Genomic DNA, 19574 nt, shown 5'->3' with positions numbered 1-19574 from the left:
ATTGGCAATATTATTTTAAAGTCGTCAACTTTAAAATGTATAAAGTATGTCTGAATTGTCAATATAGATGAGTCAGATAAAATTAAATTATTAGAAGAATTTTTCACTAAGTAACAAAAAAACAAAATTTGTTTAATTTACTAATGTTTGTATTTTGAGAACGATTTCCAAAGTGGAAATTGAAACGTCAATAAACGTACTTTAACCTTTAATTGTGGCTTATTCCCATTTAAATAGTAATTACTTAAAATGCCACAAAAAAATAGCTTCAGAACAATAATGAGGACCGGATCTTGATTTGCAAAGCTGACTGGGAACTAGCAGATTTCAATAGGCAAAATGATTATAATATTCACTGTGTTAAATCAGAAATACCAAAACTACGCGTGGAAAATTCAAGTAAAAGGCGGTTAGTATCGAAACAATCTTATTTTCAAAAATCAGGCAACAATTCTCGAGTTTGTGCAAAAATTTTTGAATGAACGTTGTGTATATCAAACGGACCAATCAATATTGCTTTAAACATATTGTTCTAACTGAAACATTTAGTGGAAACGACCAGAGAGAGCACAAAACTTCCGGCAAAAACAACCGAAGAAAATATTAAACTTGTTAAAGAACTTATTAAGAGTTTTCCTCTAATGCTTCTTCATTATGTTAGGAAATCTAGTAAGCGTCAATTTTTAGATTCTACTTGCATCCTAAAAATGTATAGCTTATACATGGAGTTCGGTAAAGAAAGACGTATTTAAAGAAAAACATTTTGTACTCAATACAACCTATCCCATATACACGGGAAGACGACAAAAAGACAATATCCAGAAAGATGAGGAGATGCAAAAAAAATCACAAATACGAGGTATAAAGTAGAACTTCTACAACAATTTAGTACTCGAACACTATATCAGAATAGGCTACAGAATATGCTACAGATGAACGAAAAATGGACCCCAACAGAAATGTATCAACACCTAAAGGAAAAAATAAACAATGCGGCAAACGAAGTGCTGGGTATTGAACAACATAAGAATACATATTTGGAGAAATACAGCGACGACTTAGAAGAGTCGAAAAAAAGTGCATTTCATAAATGGCTAAACGACAGAACCCCAGGAACACGGAGAGAATATGTTACCCTCAGACAACAAGTTAAACAAAGAATAAAGCTCGAGAAAAACGAATACTGGGAGAGAATGTGCAGAGACATAGACAACACGATAGGGTATAACAGATCAACGGAAGCATGGAAAAAAATAAAAAAAATCAGAAGTAATAAACGAAGTAAAAATACCATACAGATAATTACATCAAAAGAGTGGACAAAGCATTACACAAAATTATTGCAGGAGAATAGGCCGAAGTATATCTCATACGACCCTGTGACAATAATAACTGAGGAAGCAGAAATCACAGAGGAAGATATAAATAAAGCACTAAAGAAATCCAAAAACAATAAAGCACCAGGACCAGCGAACATAAAAATGGAACTGCTGAAATATGGAGGCGCAAGGATAGTATCCTTTATACGAATGTTGTTCAATAAAATCGAAGCAGGAGAGAACATTCCCGATGAGTGGAATTTATCATACATGTCCTCCATTTTCAAAAAAGATGACAAAATGTCACCAAATAACTACAGAGGGATCAGTGTAATGCCTTCAATAGCAAGAATCTTTTCATCAGTTATAAAAGAAAAACTAGAACAACACATGGACCATTATAGCGAAGAACAAGCCGGATTCCGAAAAGCCAGATCATGTTTAGATAATATATTCATTATGAAACAGGTGATTGAAAAGAACAAAGAAAAAAACATTGAAACACATATGACCTTTATCGACTTAGAGAAAGCATACAATAGCGTGCCCAGGAAACAGCTATGGGAAGCAATGAGAAGAATGCGCGTTAGAGAGAAATGGGTGAATATAACACAAAGACTGTATAAAGAAACACAAGTGCAAATAAAGTTAGGTAATGAAATAACAAAAACAATCACCGCAACAAAAGACCTCAAACAGGGATGTGGTCTCTCACCTACACTTTTTAACATATATATAGATCAGGCTTTGAAAAGATGGTATAGAAAATGCGGAACAATGGGCGTACCAGTACAAGAGAATATATTACATTCACTACTTTTCGCAGATGATCAAGTCATTTTTGCACAAGACAGGGAGGATATGGAATATATGATAAGGAAATTAAAGGGAGAATATGAACTTTGGGGACTCAAGATAAATATGTGCAAGACCGAATATTTATGTATTGGACCCGAGATTGCAGATTTGAACTTAAGTTTAGAAGAAGAGACTATTAAGAGTTGTAAGGCTTTTAAGTATTTAGGGTCAATGATTAGCCGAGATGGTACTTGTATGAAAGATATAGAAGTGAAAATAGCACGGGGAAAACAAGCCACAAGAGTACTTCATGGAGTGATATGGAACAACACTCTAACCAAAGAAAACAAAAAGAGGATCTTTCAAAGCATAGTGATGAATATTACCCTATATGGAGAGGAAGTATGGCCAATGACAACAACAATACGAAATAAAATAAGAACAGTTAAACTGGACTTTATGAGAAGATGTCTACAAATCACAAGAGCGGATAGAATAAGAACGGAGGAAATATGGAACAGAATGGAAGTAAAATGCTCAATTACAAAAAAGTTGGAAAACAGAGCCCTGCAGTGGTACGAGCATGTACAAAGAATGCCAGAGCATAGGTGGCCGAAAAGAATATTAAACTGGGACCCGCCGGGAAGAAGACGGAGAGGAAGACCTGTTACAAGATGGAAAACATACGTCGGAAATGCTATGATAGATAGAGACCTCAGAGAAGGTGACTGGGAGAATAGAGTGCTGTGGATGACGAAAACGGCGAACTCATAATGGGAAATGCCGAAGAAGAAGATACAACCTATCCTTTTTCACCCCTAAAAAGGACCAGTGTTTGATTTGTAAGAAATACAAATCCACCAAAGACGATAAATTATTGAATCTTCTCAGACAATTACTTATGATTTACAGAGTGTCCTTCAGCTACCTACTTCAAATATAGGACAACTGTACTATAGCCGAAAATTACGCGTACACAATCCCGCAATATGCGAAGGAGATAAAGGAAACAAAGGATTTTGTCTCTGCTGAAATGAAATATACGGACAGAGAGGCGCAAATTAAATAGAAACCATTGTTCTTAAATATTTAGAGGGTATTGACAGCTCTGTAACGTATGTTTTCCGATACCTGTGGTGACCAAAACCGCAATCAATACGTAGTTTCAGTCTTTTTACGTCGTGTTCAAAATCATCCAACTCTTGAGGTTATTAAGCCAAAATTTCTTGAATCCGGTCATTCATTTATGAAATGAGATTCAATGCAATCAGCCATTGAAAGTACTAAAAAGAACATATCTCTCTTTCTCATTAATGATTGGAAAGAATTGTTCCAAAATGCCAGATCGCTCCAAAAAGGATTCTTATGAAGTAACGGAATTAAAATATAACGATTTTTTGGTCTTCATGATCTGTCAAAGGAGGTAATAAAGAACATAAATGTAGACCAAGATGCTAGCACAGTAAACTGGCTTAAAGTAAAATGTTTTAAGTAAAAGAAGAAAACCTAGACCCCAAAAAATATGTAAAACGTAAGGGTAGACATCAGAACTCGTCTATAATTATGAAACAAGCTTATACAAGTAGACTTCTTATTAGTAAATAAAAAAAAAACAGATCTTTCAAAACTATGTGACACTGGTATAAACCCTGAAGAATTACAAGAGTGGTAGCAAAATCTCCCTTCTGTAACTTCTCTACGGAAAGAAAGAGCTGAAGAGCCGACTCTGTATGAACAAAAATCTGAAGAAAGGGAGAATGACTAAACTTTGACTATAATTACAATCGTTTATGTTAATTTTTTATGTTGTTTTGGTGTTCTATTTCTCTTTTCAATAAAATTTTACTACTTTTTTTTATTAAATTTCTCAATATTATCGTGAAAATTCTGGGTACATGAGGGGAAAACTCATTAAGTGCGAAAAACTTTTTTGCTAAGCAGAAGCTAATATTTATAGTCCATCACTTAGATAAATGTAGCATTTAAAGGAATAGTTTAAGTTACTATAAACTATCCTGTTTGTTATCAAGTAAATTTAAATGCTCAATAATCTCAAAACTTCAAAATATCACATAGTGAGATCTACCTTTATAACGATGATATGAGTTAAACAGAAACAAACATTAAATTGATATAAAATTACTAGATCTAAAACAATGGAAAATTAACAAACAATAAGTTATATATAGATATCAAAATTTAAAAGACGTATGCACTTTAAGTGGATCACAAAAGATAAATCTTTTATTGAAATTAAAGTTGTTGCAATCGGTTTGAAGAAATACTTATTTTAAAAACAGTTTCTGATATACAGAGTATTCCAGAAATAGGCAGAAGTCAAAAATAATTTATGACTAAATAGTTTTTAATTATAGGCGATAAAGCGAACAAAGAACAACAAGGCAACAGGTACTGACGAAATATCTGTAGACATAATACGATTAATATAAGAACAGCAAATTGGAATATTGGTCGACTTATTCAATACAATATACAGTACAGGAATCATTCCCAGAGATTGGCTGATGTCAACATTCATAACATTACCAAAAAAACCAAATGCAAAAGAATGCCAAGACCACCGAATAATAAGTTTAATGAGTCATACGCTCAAAATATTTTTAAAAATTATACACCGGAAAATACACAACAAACTTGAGCAGGACATAAGTGACACACAATTTGGATTTAGAAATGCACTGGGAACGAGGGAAGCCCTGTTCGCTGTGAATGTACTTGTGCAAAGGTGTATGGATGTTAATCAGCCAGTATATATGTGATTCTTGGATTACAACAAAGCCTTCGATAAGGTCAGACATAACCGTCTTATCGAATTACTTGAAAAAAAAAACTTTGATATGAGAGACATCAGGATCATTAGTGCTATCTATTATAATCAGATCGCTGTGGTAAAAGAGAACAACGTCTTTTCAAATGAAATACAGATTGAGAGGGGCGTCAGGCAGGGCTGTGTCCTGTCTCCTACTTTGTTCAATTTGTATTCAGAGGAAATAATCCAGGAAGCACTAGAAGAACTAACTATGGGAATAAAAGTAAATGACCGACCAATCAATAATATACGGTTTGCCGACGACACTATTTTATTAGCGAAATGTCTTGAGGATTTACAACAAATGGTTGACAGAGTGGTAGAAGTCAGTGAAGAAAACGGACTGTCCCTAAACACAAAAAAGACACAACTTATGGTAATTACAAAAGCCCAACAGCGCCAAGAAAACATAACAATACATGGAGAACAAATTAAAAAAGTTGAAAAATATAAATATCTGGGTACAATAACGAAAATAATGAGTACACAGAAGAGATTAAGGCAAGAATAGGATAGGCAAGAAATTCTTTCAACAAACTGAAAAAAGTACTTTGCAGCAGAGACATTTCAATTTCTTTAAAGATAAGACTTCTGAGATGCTACGTGTTCTCCGTATTATTTTATGGGTTATAATAGTTACAGAAGGATATTCAGAATAAGTTAATGGGTGGATAGAGTCACGAATGTCAAGGTGTTGAGAAGAATCGGAAAAGATAAAGAGGTTTTAAATACAATTAAAGTCAGAAAACTGCAATATCTGGGACATGTCATGAGGGGCGAGCGTTATAACTTGCTGCAATTAATAATACAAGGAAGAATACAGCGTAGAAGGAGTCGCGGAAGAAGACGCATCTCCTGGTTAAACAATTTGAGAGCTTGGTTTAACTGCACTTCTTCCATCGAGCAAAAAGACAAAAGAGGGAATGTAAAGGTAGTGGGGGCAAAATTATTGTTAGACAGGAAGTGCCATCTTGAGAGGCCACATTAAACAAGGAAAGAGAGACTTTTTCCTTGTTTAAGAAATCAAATTTAGTTGGGTTATGTTATTGCTGATGTTATTGTTTGTCCCAACTGTCACATGAAAGGTTATTTGTATTTTCTATTGAAGTTTTTTAACAATGTTTTCACATTTTTGATTATTATTGTTATTATTTAATTAAAACTTTATTTTGTTCTAGTGTTAAAAAAAGTATTTTAAGTGTATTATGTGTTAATATTATGTAATATAACAAATAAATAGATAAATTAGAACACCTACACCACTGTATGATTATTGTGAAGTGTCATGAAATTTAAATTTGGCGCATTCGCATTTTCAGATATGTCCGCCATCTGAGGCCACTTTTTTGGTCTCCTTTTCATAACGATTAGATTCCCTCTTTTGTCTTTTTGCTCGATGACTTCTTCTGACCTCTTTAGAGCAGCGGTATCGAAAGTGCGAATTGCCATGATGGTTGCCAACCTTCTTAGACGAGATGGCACATGAAGAAGAAGAACAACTAGTTTTTTATATTTTATTTACCTTTAAAAACTATTTAGGAAGGCTGTTTAAATTCTTTTTATTTGGCCTTTAAAACTTAGATAATAGTTTTTAGTGACGTAATTTACTGAAAAGGTATAGGTGTGTAAATAATAAAATTACAGTGCACAACTCAATTATTTATACAATGGCTTCATGTTAGTCTGCTTATTAAATGTTGATCACACACCGGCTTTAACAGAGTTTGCAACTTTTTCTTGTCTTTCACTCTTTGTGATTTTCTTGGCGACATATGTAACAACTCCCAGCCACGCCAGCGTATCCAGATTCATTCCGTAGCCCTTTTTTGAAGTTCTGGTATTGTAGGTAGCAATAGTTATTGTCGTTTATAGCTGTTTTGGTAAAATAATTTCCCACTAACTTTGGAAGGTTAGCACATATCTGGATGGATCTAATGCAAAGTTGATTTGTAAGTCCTTTCAGATAATGTCCGAGAAAAATTCGACACGCATCTGGTTTTGCAGATAAGGTGTTTGATATTTCTGAAGTCTTGTGCATTGATGACCGTAATACCACTGATATATTCTCGGCAATCAGCAATCAGCAAAAACTTGTGCTGATTATAGGACTATCAGTTTGTTAAGTTATTTATTGAATAATACCTGGCCGTATCTATAATAAATGCTTAAGGAAAAAATAGAATACCTAAGTGACATACAGTTTGGTTTCCGCAACGGGTCTTGAACGAGAGAGGCATTGTTTACGATAAACATAATTGCTAAAAGATGTCGTGTAGATATATACTGCTGTTTTATAGACTTCCAAAAGGCATCAGTTTTAGTAGACGGTTTGGAATCACAGACTCTTAATATTAAAAGAGGAATGTGAAAGGGAAGCCTCTTGTCGTCCTTGCTTTTTAAGGTTTACTCCGAAAAAATTTTCAGAAATGTACTTTCTAAAAAATAACAAGGAATAATTGTGAACAAATCAATAATTTGCGATATGCGGGAGACACACAAGGTACTCCTAGCTTCTACTCAAGAAGATCTGCAAACATTACTTGAAAGTCTCGTTGGGAGCTGTAAGGAAGTAGATCTGGATCTGAAAATACGGAAAACCAAAATACTCGTACTAAGTAAACAACAGAATATAAAACCGCCTATTATGTAAATAGTACCAAACTTGAGCAAGTTGATGAAACTGTTTACCTTGGATATCAGTTAAATTGGAACGTAGAAAGTCACGGTGAAATTAGATCAAGAATTGAGCAGGCAGGAGCCGCTTTTAGAAGGATGTCCAAGGTATTATGTAACAGAGAACTAAAATTGGCATTGCGGATTCGCTTACTCAGCTGCTACTTTATGGTGTCGAGTCTTGAGACTGTGAATAAAAGTGATCTAAATCGCCTCGAGGCTTTCAAAATGGGGTGCGATAGAAGAATTTTAACAGTTTCTTGGGTGGAGAAGATTCGAAACTCCACAACACTAAAACGTCTCAGCAAGACTACTGAGATTATAAAAAGCATCAAAAAGAGAAAGCTGGAGTACTTCGGACATGAAATGAGAAGTCCCAAATATAGGTTGTTACAAAATATTATGCAAGGGAAAATAGCAGGCAAACGCAGTCTAGGTCGAAGAAATACTTTATGGTTGAAGAACGAGATTAGTATGGTATTGACAAGCATGCTATTTAGGGTGACAGTGAATAAAATTAAGATAGCTATGAAGGTAACCAACATTCTGAAAGGAGATTGTTCAAGAAGAACAAAAACGTATTCGTCTAGTTAGAAACCGAAATAAAACCACTGTAAAACGGATAGTAGTGCATCGCTAAATTATTTAAATGGTTCTATCGACTTCAAACTACATTTTTAATTGGATTATTTATATATTACATAATATGTTTCGTACTTTTACGTACCTATTAAATTTTTTAGTGATGTAATAAAGTTTTTTATGTATCCTGTAAAATTAATGAAAATGCAGATAGTAGGTATTTGTTGTAATAAACAGTCGATATTCTAGTAAACTCCATTATTATTGGAATTCCAGAGCTCTAGAACTATTTAAAATTATGCGGACAGAAGAACGACTAGATTCGAAGTACCAAAATATCTTTTTACCGTTCCAAAAGGTGTCACAGCGAAATAAATACACCAAGATCTCAATAATCGGCGGTGGTCTCCTTCTTATTGTGCCGTCTTCTAACGAAGGTTGGTGGTCACTTCTTTAAATGCTTCCCTTTTGCAACGTGAAATATCTGTTCAACACTGAGGTTAGTCCAGTCGTTGATATTCCTCAGTCAAGATTTCTTGTTTCTTCCCAAGTATTTTCTTCCCTTTACTCTTCCTGCCATGATGACGTTCAAAAGAGAGTATTTATCGTTTCGAAGTAAGTGTATTTATCGTCTTAACACTTCTTCGTTGGAGACTTTTGCAGTCCCAAGAATTTTACAAATACACCTATGTAGCCACTTTTCGTCGGCGGTACGAGTTGAAAAATCAGCAGCCTGGACTTGGTGGGTTTAGAAATTCTGCGTTTAGAAGATGGCAATCGATTGTTAAACATGTTGACTCAGACATCCTATACCGAAGGGGCCAGCTACGAGAATATTTGGAGTAGGTTTCCTGATTTTAGACAAATTGTATAAAATTATACTACAAGAAAATTAGCTTTACCAAAAATAAACCATGAGATAAATAAACTACAAACTAAAATACGTGCATAATTCAGGTAGTTAAAACTTTATTTTTTTCTAAGAACGTTTTTTAATGTACTACTATGCAATTAGTTGATTACTAATAATATAGGTTCAATAAGCAACACAAAACATAATAATATATTATTATTATTAATACATTATATTATGTCTAATTAATAATAAAAATGTTTATTTTGTTGGCAACTAAATATTGGGACACAGAACATATCTTTATGTTTAGAATGGAGTAGCATCACTCTTAGATTTTATGAACGCTTGAATTCGGTTGGGCATTCTTCGTCTTCAGTGCCTTATCCGGTCCGGATGTTGGCGATCATCAAGGCTATCATGGTTTTGTTGACTGCTCTGCGAAACAGCTCCGCGGAGGTCATCCCAAACCTTTGTCGGAGGTTTTTTAACCACGAGATACGACGGCGTCTCGGTCCTCTCCTGCCAAATACTATACCCTGCATAACGAGTTGAAGAATATTTTTCTTCGTTCCGCATTCACGTGGCCGAGGTACTCAAGATTACGTTTTTTCACTAAATTAAGCACTTCTTTCTCTTTTGTCATGCGCTGTAGGACCTCAACGTTGGTGACATGGTCCACATACGATATTTTTAGAATCCTGTAGATCCACATCTCGAAGGCTTCAATCCGCTTTTCTGTGGCTTGCGTCAGTGTCCAGGCTTCAACTCCATATAGTAACACTGAAAGAATGTAGCACCTCACTATCCGCATCTTGGTTCCCAAACTGAGATCACTGCAGCACAGCAAGGATCTCAACTTGATAAATGTAGACCGTGCCATTTCAATTCTGGATCTAATCTCTTGAGCGTAGTCCCATTGTGAGTTGAGGGTAGTTCCGAGGTAAGTGAATCTGTCGACTCTCTAGATCTCTTCGCTACCTGCCATTAGTGCCCCAGGATCTAAATTTGCACGGCTGATAACCATGAATTTAGTTTTCTTAATATTAAGGTCTAGTCCGTATGTTACGCTCAGAGTTCTCACTCGGTCTAGTAAGGCTGGTTGCTAGTAACACAGTGTCATCGGCGTAGCGGATATTATTGATGTATTCACCGTTCACTCGGATTCTCATCTCTAGGTTTGTGAGGCTTCAGTCAAAATTTCCTCAGAGTATATATTGAAAAGAGTCGGCGAGAGCACACAGCCTTGCCTTCTTCACTTGGTCGATCAGCTAGTCTTCGACCTTGACTTGAGCACGCTGGTTCCAGTATAAATTCATGATGATCCGAATGTCCTTCTCATCCAATCCTACTCTTTGTAGGGCGGCGACCATCTTCTGGTGCTGACAATGGTCAAATGCCTTGACTTAGTCAATAAAACAAATATAGACACCCCAACTGATATCGCGGCATCTCTGAAGTAGGATTTGTAAGGTGAAGAGTGCTTCACGTGTACTAATGGAATTGCGGAATCCAAATTGAATTTCACCGACATTTTCTTGTAAATTCTGGCATGTATGATTTTAAGAAAAATCTTAAGTGCATGAATCATAAGGCTGATAGTTCGGAAATCTTCGCACGTTTTCGCAGATCATTTTTTTGGTAGTGTTACAAATGTTGACAATAGCCATTCTCTGGGATATTACCTGAATCGTATATGGCGTTAAACAGTTCAGTTGACTCCTTCGTGCTCACTTCACTAATCACCTTAGTAAGTACAACGGGTGTTTCGTTCGGACCTGTGGCCTTACCATTCTTAGACTGTTTCAACCTCGCTTTCTAGTATTGACGGCCCTGTCATTCAATTTATTTCTGGAAGGTTACCTCGGTAGCCAAAGAAAAGTTCTTGGATGTACATTTTCCAGGTCACCAACTTCTTCTTAACTGGTTGGGTATTGACTATTTGATTCATCCCAAATCTGCTATTTTAGCTTAAAGTTCGTGTAATGTGCGTTGTGAATTTTTCCTTAGTCCATTCGTTCCATTTTATGCAATATTCTTTCAATGATACTTAAGTCAGGACTGTTATAAGACCAAGAAAGGACTTTAAATTGTGGTTTACAAACTAGGTTTTTTTTTCTTCTGGTCATATGATAACCTTTAATGTCACAATGCTGGGTAGTACGCTGTTTTGAAGTATTTGTTGATATTTCGCAACATTTACGGCACCCTCAATAAATTCAAAACATCCTAACCCTGACTGCCATACAAACCCAAATTCATCACTCGTTTAGGAAATTTTACGGTCCGTTTCAAAGAATCTTTGTGAAAAGCCTAATGATTAGTGCGAATAACTTGCTTGCGGTAATTACCAACACATATGTAGAATTTTGATTTGTCACTTAAAATTACCCGTTGCCAATTTTCTATCGACCACGAAAGTTTAGTACACAGGCCCACATGAGCCTGGCTTGTTTTTGGTTTGTTATTAATAGTGGCTATTCCTTTGTCTATAAGAAAATATAATTTTTTTAAAACTACAAGCACACTTCTGAATTTCCAATTTTATGTATCCACTTGTGACTATACTCCGTGGATAAATATAATCCACTTTTACGATTCCATTCAGCTGTAACTGGCCTTAAAGTATGCCTGCGAACTTTTTTGCAAACTTTCTATATCATCAATTATATAACATTACAAACTATACTATAGCAAAAAATATCATATTTGCAGAATTTTCCACGACAAAAATATTTGACATGTATACTGAATACAAATAGTATTTAAAATAATATATACAAATAAAATTATTTAGAATAAAGTTCTGGAAATAGCTTCATGGAAATTAGAATTAAATTATTGGTATTACCTTGACTCAAATTGCATTTTAATATTAGTATACAGTAGATACTAAAATATGTACATCTAATATATTTAATACATATTAAATACATATTCTGTTTATATTTACAATCCAAAAACATTAATTTAATGTTATAAAACAAATGTAAAATTAACGAAATGCCAAAATTTGTTTATAGTCAGTTACTGCTAATGGTCTTTGTACAGACATTTTAATGGTCTTTGTAGAGCAAGAGATGACATGCATAGCCGGTCCTGGGACCGGCGGGTAGGTGGGACCTAAAAACCCGTGAACCAAAGCAAACGAAGGTATAGCAACTTTAACATAAGAGTCATTGGCCCACCAGGTTTGAAGTTGGGTTAGAGCCCAACAACATTTTCCTGTAAAAGGCATATATTACAGAATCTCAGGAACTATTAGCTAGACGAAACTTACAACGATGACTCGTCAAACGAAAAATGAAATACACAAACCCTGTACCGAGCTGAAGAACTCATATCCTTACTATACATAGCAAACACATACAAAGTAAATGTTTTAGAACCGCAGAAAATACGATAGACGGGAACTGGCACTCTTCACAAGAGAACCTATTCCATATATTATAGCTGCAATGAAAATTAACACATATATATGAAGGGGGGTTTATTGTAAATCAAAGAAAGGCCTTATTATTGACTTTAAAGCCTACAGTCAAAGAACTTATTTGCGCTTAAAAGGTAAATTCTTTAATTATTACAGTTTGATCAATGCACATGCCCCAACTGATGACAAACCAGAGGAAATAAAAAAACCTTTCTTCGAAGATCTAAAGCAAGCCTACAGATATCCCAGAAATGACACTAAGATTGTATTAGGTGGCATGAATGCAATAACAGGACAAGAGCGAGTTTCATCCCCACTATTGGAACACATAGCTTACACAATGTCAGTAGTTATAATGGATTACGACTCATAAACTTAGCAGTGACACTAAACATGACAATTGCTAGCACCTATTTTGAAAACAAGAATATATACAAGGTAACCTGGACCTCTCTTGATGGAAGAACAACGATTCAAATTGATCACATATTAATAAGTTTAAGACATGAACAGACGTAATGAAATGCAGAAGTTAAAGATGCGCAAACATACACTCAGATAATTGTCTAGCGATCTCAACATTTAGGGCTACAATTTCAAATGTCAGCAACGAAAATAATATGGATAAAAAGAAATGGAATATGGAAAAGCTGAGATGAAACAATTGCAGAATACTCGGAAAACATCATGAACAGGCTAAGGAATCAAAATGTAAATGAAGAAAGAAGGCCAGAAAATATAATTCCTACTGGACCAGAATAAAGAAAAATATTGAACCAGCAGCAAAAGATGAAATATGAACGGAAACTTGTGCCCGTAAAAACCATTGGTTTAATGATAAGTGCAAGAATGCAACAAAAGTGTTATTAAGATGATAAAAAATATTATCATAAGTCCTCTTACACACTTAATAAATCAATGCTTTAAAGAGAATACATTTCCCTCGGTTCTAAAAAGAACTATTACAACACCAATATTTAAAAAAGGGGAAATTGACGTCTCTGAGAACTATGGGCCTGTCGCACTGCTCCCAGTCGTCTCTAAACTAGTAGAAAAGACCATGGCCTTGCAAATCACAAGCTTTTTTGAAAGTAACAATTATTTTTCAGGATCACAGTTAAGTTTCAGGAAGGAAAGGAGCACAACTCTTGGCATTCTTGACCTAGTGTCTCACATCTTGGAATACTTTCATATAATGCAATTCAACACTGTTGTGTTTTGTGACTTGAGTAAGGCATTTAATTGTATGGACCATGGGATACTCCTGAAAAAACTACAGAGGCACAACTTTTGTCCACAGAGTGTCAAGTTGATGCAATCATAATCATTGAGAACAGAGTACAATCTGTGAGGGTGTCCGAGGTGTTGTCAGAGGAGAGTGTTGTTAATATTGGTGTTCCTCAGGGCTCCGTCTTTGGACCCACCACTGTCTTCTTCTCAGCTGACACACTTGAGGACTCCCTTATGGGTTCCAGGTCTGCACTGTCGGATACTAAAAAGTGGTTCTGTGTTAACAGGTTCCTGCTTAATGAAGTATAGACCAACAGGGCTGTTTTTGCTCTTAGGGAAACCTAGGCTGAAAACGCAGATGTGACAAGTGTGAAGTTCCTTGGAGTACACCTAGACCCCAAGCTTCAATGGGGTCAACATATTGACTATCTGAGCAAAAACCTATCAAAGAACTTATATGTGCACAAAAATCTAGCATCAGGCGTTTCACACAAGGTATTATGAACAGCTTATTATGCCATTTTTCACTCTCATCTGACACATGCAATCGTGGTCTGGGGGCATTCGGCGGGAATGCTGAAAATCTTTGATTTGCAACGTAAGGCTATAAGAGTTCTTGCAGGCCTTGGGTTTAGAGACAATTGGAGATTGGCCTATAAGACTCTGCAAATTCTTACTGTGCCCTCCATGTATATCTATGAGAATGTTATGTTTGTCAAGAGAAGCAGGGGACTGCTATGGTACCCATGAAGAGGTGCACAATCATAACACTAAATATAGATGTGATCTTGTTCCAGCCTACTGGAGGCTAAAGAGGTGTCAAACTAGATCAATTATTGGGCAATTAAATTGTAAAACAAATTTTTTATTAGAATTATTTTTCTGCTATATTTTGGCGTGTGTTAGGCTACTGCCAAAATTACATCAATAAATGAATTTGAATTTAAAAAAAAAGGAGGCTAGAGAAAAATGCTCAACCGACGAACTAGAACAGCTGTACAGAATTACCAGACAAAGAGAGACATAAAAGAAAAAATGAAAACACTTAAATAAGGAAATCTTCTTCTAAGAATCTAAAAAAGAAATTGTAACTTCTCAGACACTACAATAAGTTTTCACTTTCCATTTTCTTAAAACAATTAAACACTTACGGGTCCTGCCAGGACGATTATGTACACACTAATTCATAATAATTTTCAACTGTTGTTGCACAGTAACAGTATTTGTTGTATTTGTGAGTTTATACTGAAAAACAATATCTTTGTCACAAAAAGCTCAATTTTATTTGTTGGGCTATGTAGATAACAAAAAAACTCGTTAAAAGAATGGCATATAACAGTAACCAGTTCTATTAACTATAGGGGTAAGAGCACTGAAGAAAATAAAACATAAAAAAACACTTGTAAGTCAAGCCAATTTTAAAAATGGGAAAACTGAATTAGGTAATTACTATTTAATTGGGAATAAGCCACAATTAAAGGTTAAATTACGTTTATTGACGCTTCAATTTCCACTTCGGAAATCATTCTCAAAATAAAAAAAAGGTTTGTATTTTGAGAATGATTTCCTAAGTGGAAATTGAAACGTCAATAAACGTAATTTAACCTTTAATTGTGTCTTATTCCTATTTAAATAGTAATTACTTTAAAATGCTACAAGAAAATAGCTTCAGAACAACTGAATTAAGATATGTAATTTATTAATTATAGTCAATGACATGAAAAATCTGATATTAAAAACAAGAAATTAATCAGTGTTACAAATAAATGTTAAATTACATCACTATGATTTATTATTGTATTGGGAATATCGCTAATCTCTATAGATTAACTACTGATGTGATAATGTGAAGTGATAATAGAAACTCATAAGAAAATTACTGTATAACTAAACATATATACAAAAAAACATGTATTGAATATAATGAAGTTAAATATTCTAAATCAAGAGACAGAGAGTGAGTGCTAGAAATCATATCCTTATGTCCATTTTATTTTTGTCAAAAATGTTTATGTACAATATAAATAATTGACATACCTATGATGATCCTCTTCTCCGATTCTAATTCTCCCAATTCCTTTAGTTGTTTAAATTCTTTCACTGGGTCTTCTAATTGTTTCTTTATGAAAGTTGTAAAAGCCTCCACTGATCTTTGTCCTCTATACTCTCTCTTTGCTGGCTGGCCATTACGAATCACTTTTAGGGTTGGATATTTTGTAATGTGGTATTTTGAAGATATACTGCTTTCTTTATCACAATCTACTTTACCCATCACCACCTTTCCAGCTTCTGGAAATTCTTTGGCTACTGCGTCTGCTGTTTCATCAAATATAGGCATCAACATATTACTAAATCTACACCAGTCAGCATAGAAATTTATAAAGACTAATTCATTGGAAGCTGAAACAAAAAATAGCAATCTTATCTAATATGTTGGTCCTTGGTTAATGTCGCATTTCATAACATAATCATAAAAAAATTGAATAAAAAGTTAAGAAAGTATGGGACACAAACCTACAGATAAGAAAGAAAAATGGTAACTCAAAAAGGGGGTACTAGAATAAATATAGAAAAAGCATTTGATGAATTAAATGCAAAATATATTGTAGCATAAAAAACTGTCTTTGAAAAAAAAAACAGTTGAGTATCAGACAGATGAGAAAGCATTTACTACACAAAAGATGTTAAAGCAACTAAGAAAGTTCATGCACTTCCTTCAATTATTGTACACACAATTTAAAGTTTTGGAGTACCCCTGAAACACATAAGACTTGTGACTATTAATGTAAAGGGCTCCCAGCTGAAGGGATAGACCAGATTGATATATTAATGCCACATACAGCTTTTATGTTTTTGTTATAAATTTGCATATTATGCTACAAACTTACCCAAAATATTATCTAAGTTTTGTTCAGTAAGCTGTACAGCTCCACTATCTGTTGGTTCTATTAAGTAAATAATCTGAAAAAGAAGAAAGAATAATCAATTTTTTAGTAGTATTACAATTTAATATTATATCAACCTCTATTACTGAGGGAAGAATAACTTAAAAAGTAGACTTCATTAGAGAAGACTGCAATATAAACTTGGATTGCTGGAATTTCAGTCACTTCCTTGAGATCATTTAAAATTATTAAGCCTTTTTAACACCTATATGGAATCAGAAAGCCAAAAGAAGAAACGAAAATCAACTATCAGAAGGGATAGATATTCTTAGGGAAGTAAGACAGTGGTGTATATATTGTCACCACTGCTATTTAACATATACAGTGAGGTCATCTTCAGATATAGAAGTACCTAATTCTATCCTAGGAATTATCTGCCACTTGATTTCAATTTCAGTAGTCATTCTAGTGATATTAACAATGTTGTGTCTTAAAGTAAAAGTAAATAGATATATGCATCAGCTAATATAGCAAAATTCAAAAATTATCCATTCCTATAATAAAATAAAAAAAAAATAATAAAATAAAAAAAAATAAAAAAAAAATAAATCAAAAACCAAACAATATAGTTAAAAAAAAAACAGTTACATTATAAGGATAATCAATAATATAATATTGAGTATTATGTATAATAATATGTGTTGTTCATTAAATATAAGATAATATTAGATACGCATTAAGTGAAAATTAATACTTAACTGAAGCATTTTCCTTATAACTTTCACACATTTGTTCTGGCTAATTGGCTTAGTTCCAGTGCCATAAAACAAAGCACACACACACACACACACACACACACACACACACACACACATCCATTCCTTATTCATGATGAACACTACAGAATCTAGTAAATAGAATAGTCATTTATTTTAACTCATGCATAGGTCTTTTGTATGGTTGATCCATTTTGTATGGAATTTCCTCATGATTTTCGGCCTTCTACCTTTTCTTGGATAATAAGTTTTTCCATGTTTTCTGTGTCTGCTCTCATAACATGTCCAAAGTCTGTTAATTGTTGGAGATAGACTTTGCTGGAGAGCTGTTTGCTGACAATTTATAATAAGATTATTGTACATATTTAAGATAAGATAGATCAATAAAAGATCTAACACAAAAAATGGCTGTAAATGATGAACAAATCTAATGTAAATTCTTAAATTGCACTAAAAAAACTCCAAAATTGTTTGCCATCTGAACATTTGTGTCTATTCTCTCTCTATTTCAATTTAAAAATCCTTTGGAGGAAATATGACATGGAATATAAAAAAGGTTACAAATTGAATTATCTATCCTAAATAAAGTTCTTTTAAAGGTTAAGTAAAGCAAGTCTTCAGGATGTAAGGAAACTTCCAAATTCAAAAGTGATAAATATACAATAAAGCAGTTGAAAAATTAGTTGACAGAAAGCAAAAAACAGAAAAAGAAAAAGTCAGAAAACAAAATGAGATAATACCTACTCAGATTTGAAGTTTCTTTCTAGTGGTTTGAAAGCAGATATACTATATACTAGCAATAACAAAATACCACAATATAAAGCACACATTGTGGTTGGATAATATTGGTATATAATGATCCCTTCTTACTAAATTTTCTTCGTTCATTAAAATATGACCATCTTAGAAATTAATAGCAACAAATCTATATTCCTTGATAATAATTTAAGATGATCATTGTTTTGTTTATTCATATGTATGTATAATTATTCGTAAGTAAGTAGTAAAAATATGTACATACATTCTGTAGTTAAATAATTATCTAATACGTTGTAAGACATCAAATAATATTTAAAATATAGTTTTCAATTTCACTTTTTTAGAAGAGTTTGGTTACAATATTCTTGCAAGTTTTAAGACCATGCCTCCCGGTTTATGTTCATAATTTATATTAAAAAATTTTAATGGTTAACATTATACATGAAATAGAAATATAGATTATCGTAAATCTGCCATTACGGTGCTAAGTTTAATCTGAACATATTTTGCCGAATGCAAATCTGGTAAGAATGTAATTAAACTGTACTTACCGTAGTTAATAAAAATAGAGTAATTCTAAAATTGTACATTTTTGATATTCTAAAAGTCATCATAGCATGAGAGTTTCTATAAGAATAAATAAAAAACACACGGATTTACAAACTTTGCATTAAGACCTACTGTAAATACCGTAAACGATGAACGGCTAACGTCATCTAACTATTTTGACATAAAAGGATGACAATTATTAATGTCACAAATTTCGGCATGAAGCTTCCTTCAAAATTGATAACACTTTAAAATACTGGATAGGTGGACGAATGTGATTGGATTAAATCGAGTTAGAATCTATTGGATTGGTAACTTGTTATTAGTCCAACGAATTGCATACAATATCGTATAACAATGGTCTAAGGTAGGCAATTTCTATTACGTAGTCCAGAGCTGTACTCAGTGTGAATTCTAGGGTTAGAGCAGTGTAGAAGTGTAATAAAATAGAAACATTTCAGTAATATAAAACAAAAATAAAATATATCAATTTAAAGGAATCCGCATGAAAGATGTGATATAGCAATTGAAATAATGTGAATAAAATGTATCTGCTATTACACGTTATCGAAATAGTTATCAAAAAAATTAAGTATAAATGTAGGTGTATCTGTATATAAAAGTATATATATCTCAAATTTTATAAACTTAAAAAGGGATAATTCCTGGGAGTTGGCTGTATATCATATATTATGTCTCTTTTCTACTCACAGAAACTAAAACGATTAACTTAAGCTGCCTGTCCATACACAACACTATGCCACACTATACATTGAACGAAGACAGCCGCAGAAGACAGCCATGAAGTGTTGAGACTATACGGACTATACTGCAAATTTAACGCTATCGAATTAATTTGGGAAAAATCATATTACAAAATACATATCGGT

At 33.6% G+C, this 19574-nt stretch overlaps 1 protein-coding gene across 1 annotated transcript in view; it reads right to left on the bottom strand.

Annotated features, from left to right (window-relative positions):
* LOC140436730 (endoplasmic reticulum resident protein 44-like) overlaps positions 1 to 18879 on the bottom strand; it is a 57661-nt gene extending 38782 nt beyond the window's left edge. The window contains exons 1-3 of the mRNA XM_072525789.1: positions 18687 to 18879; positions 16604 to 16676; positions 15753 to 16115 (exon numbers count right to left, since the gene is read on the bottom strand). Coding sequence (XP_072381890.1) covers positions 15753 to 16115; positions 16604 to 16676; positions 18687 to 18749 — 499 coding nt within the window. The 5' untranslated portion in view covers positions 18750 to 18879. The remainder of the gene's footprint in view (positions 1 to 15752; positions 16116 to 16603; positions 16677 to 18686) is intronic.
* Positions 18880 to 19574: the final 695 nt, after the last annotated feature.

The sequence above is a fragment of the Diabrotica undecimpunctata genome, chromosome 3 (genome assembly GCF_040954645.1).
Source record: "Diabrotica undecimpunctata isolate CICGRU chromosome 3, icDiaUnde3, whole genome shotgun sequence".
NCBI classification, from domain to species: Eukaryota; Metazoa; Arthropoda; class Insecta; order Coleoptera; family Chrysomelidae; genus Diabrotica; species Diabrotica undecimpunctata.
The sequence above is the reverse complement of the archived record's forward strand: the minus strand, read 5'-3'. Positions and strand labels throughout refer to the sequence as shown.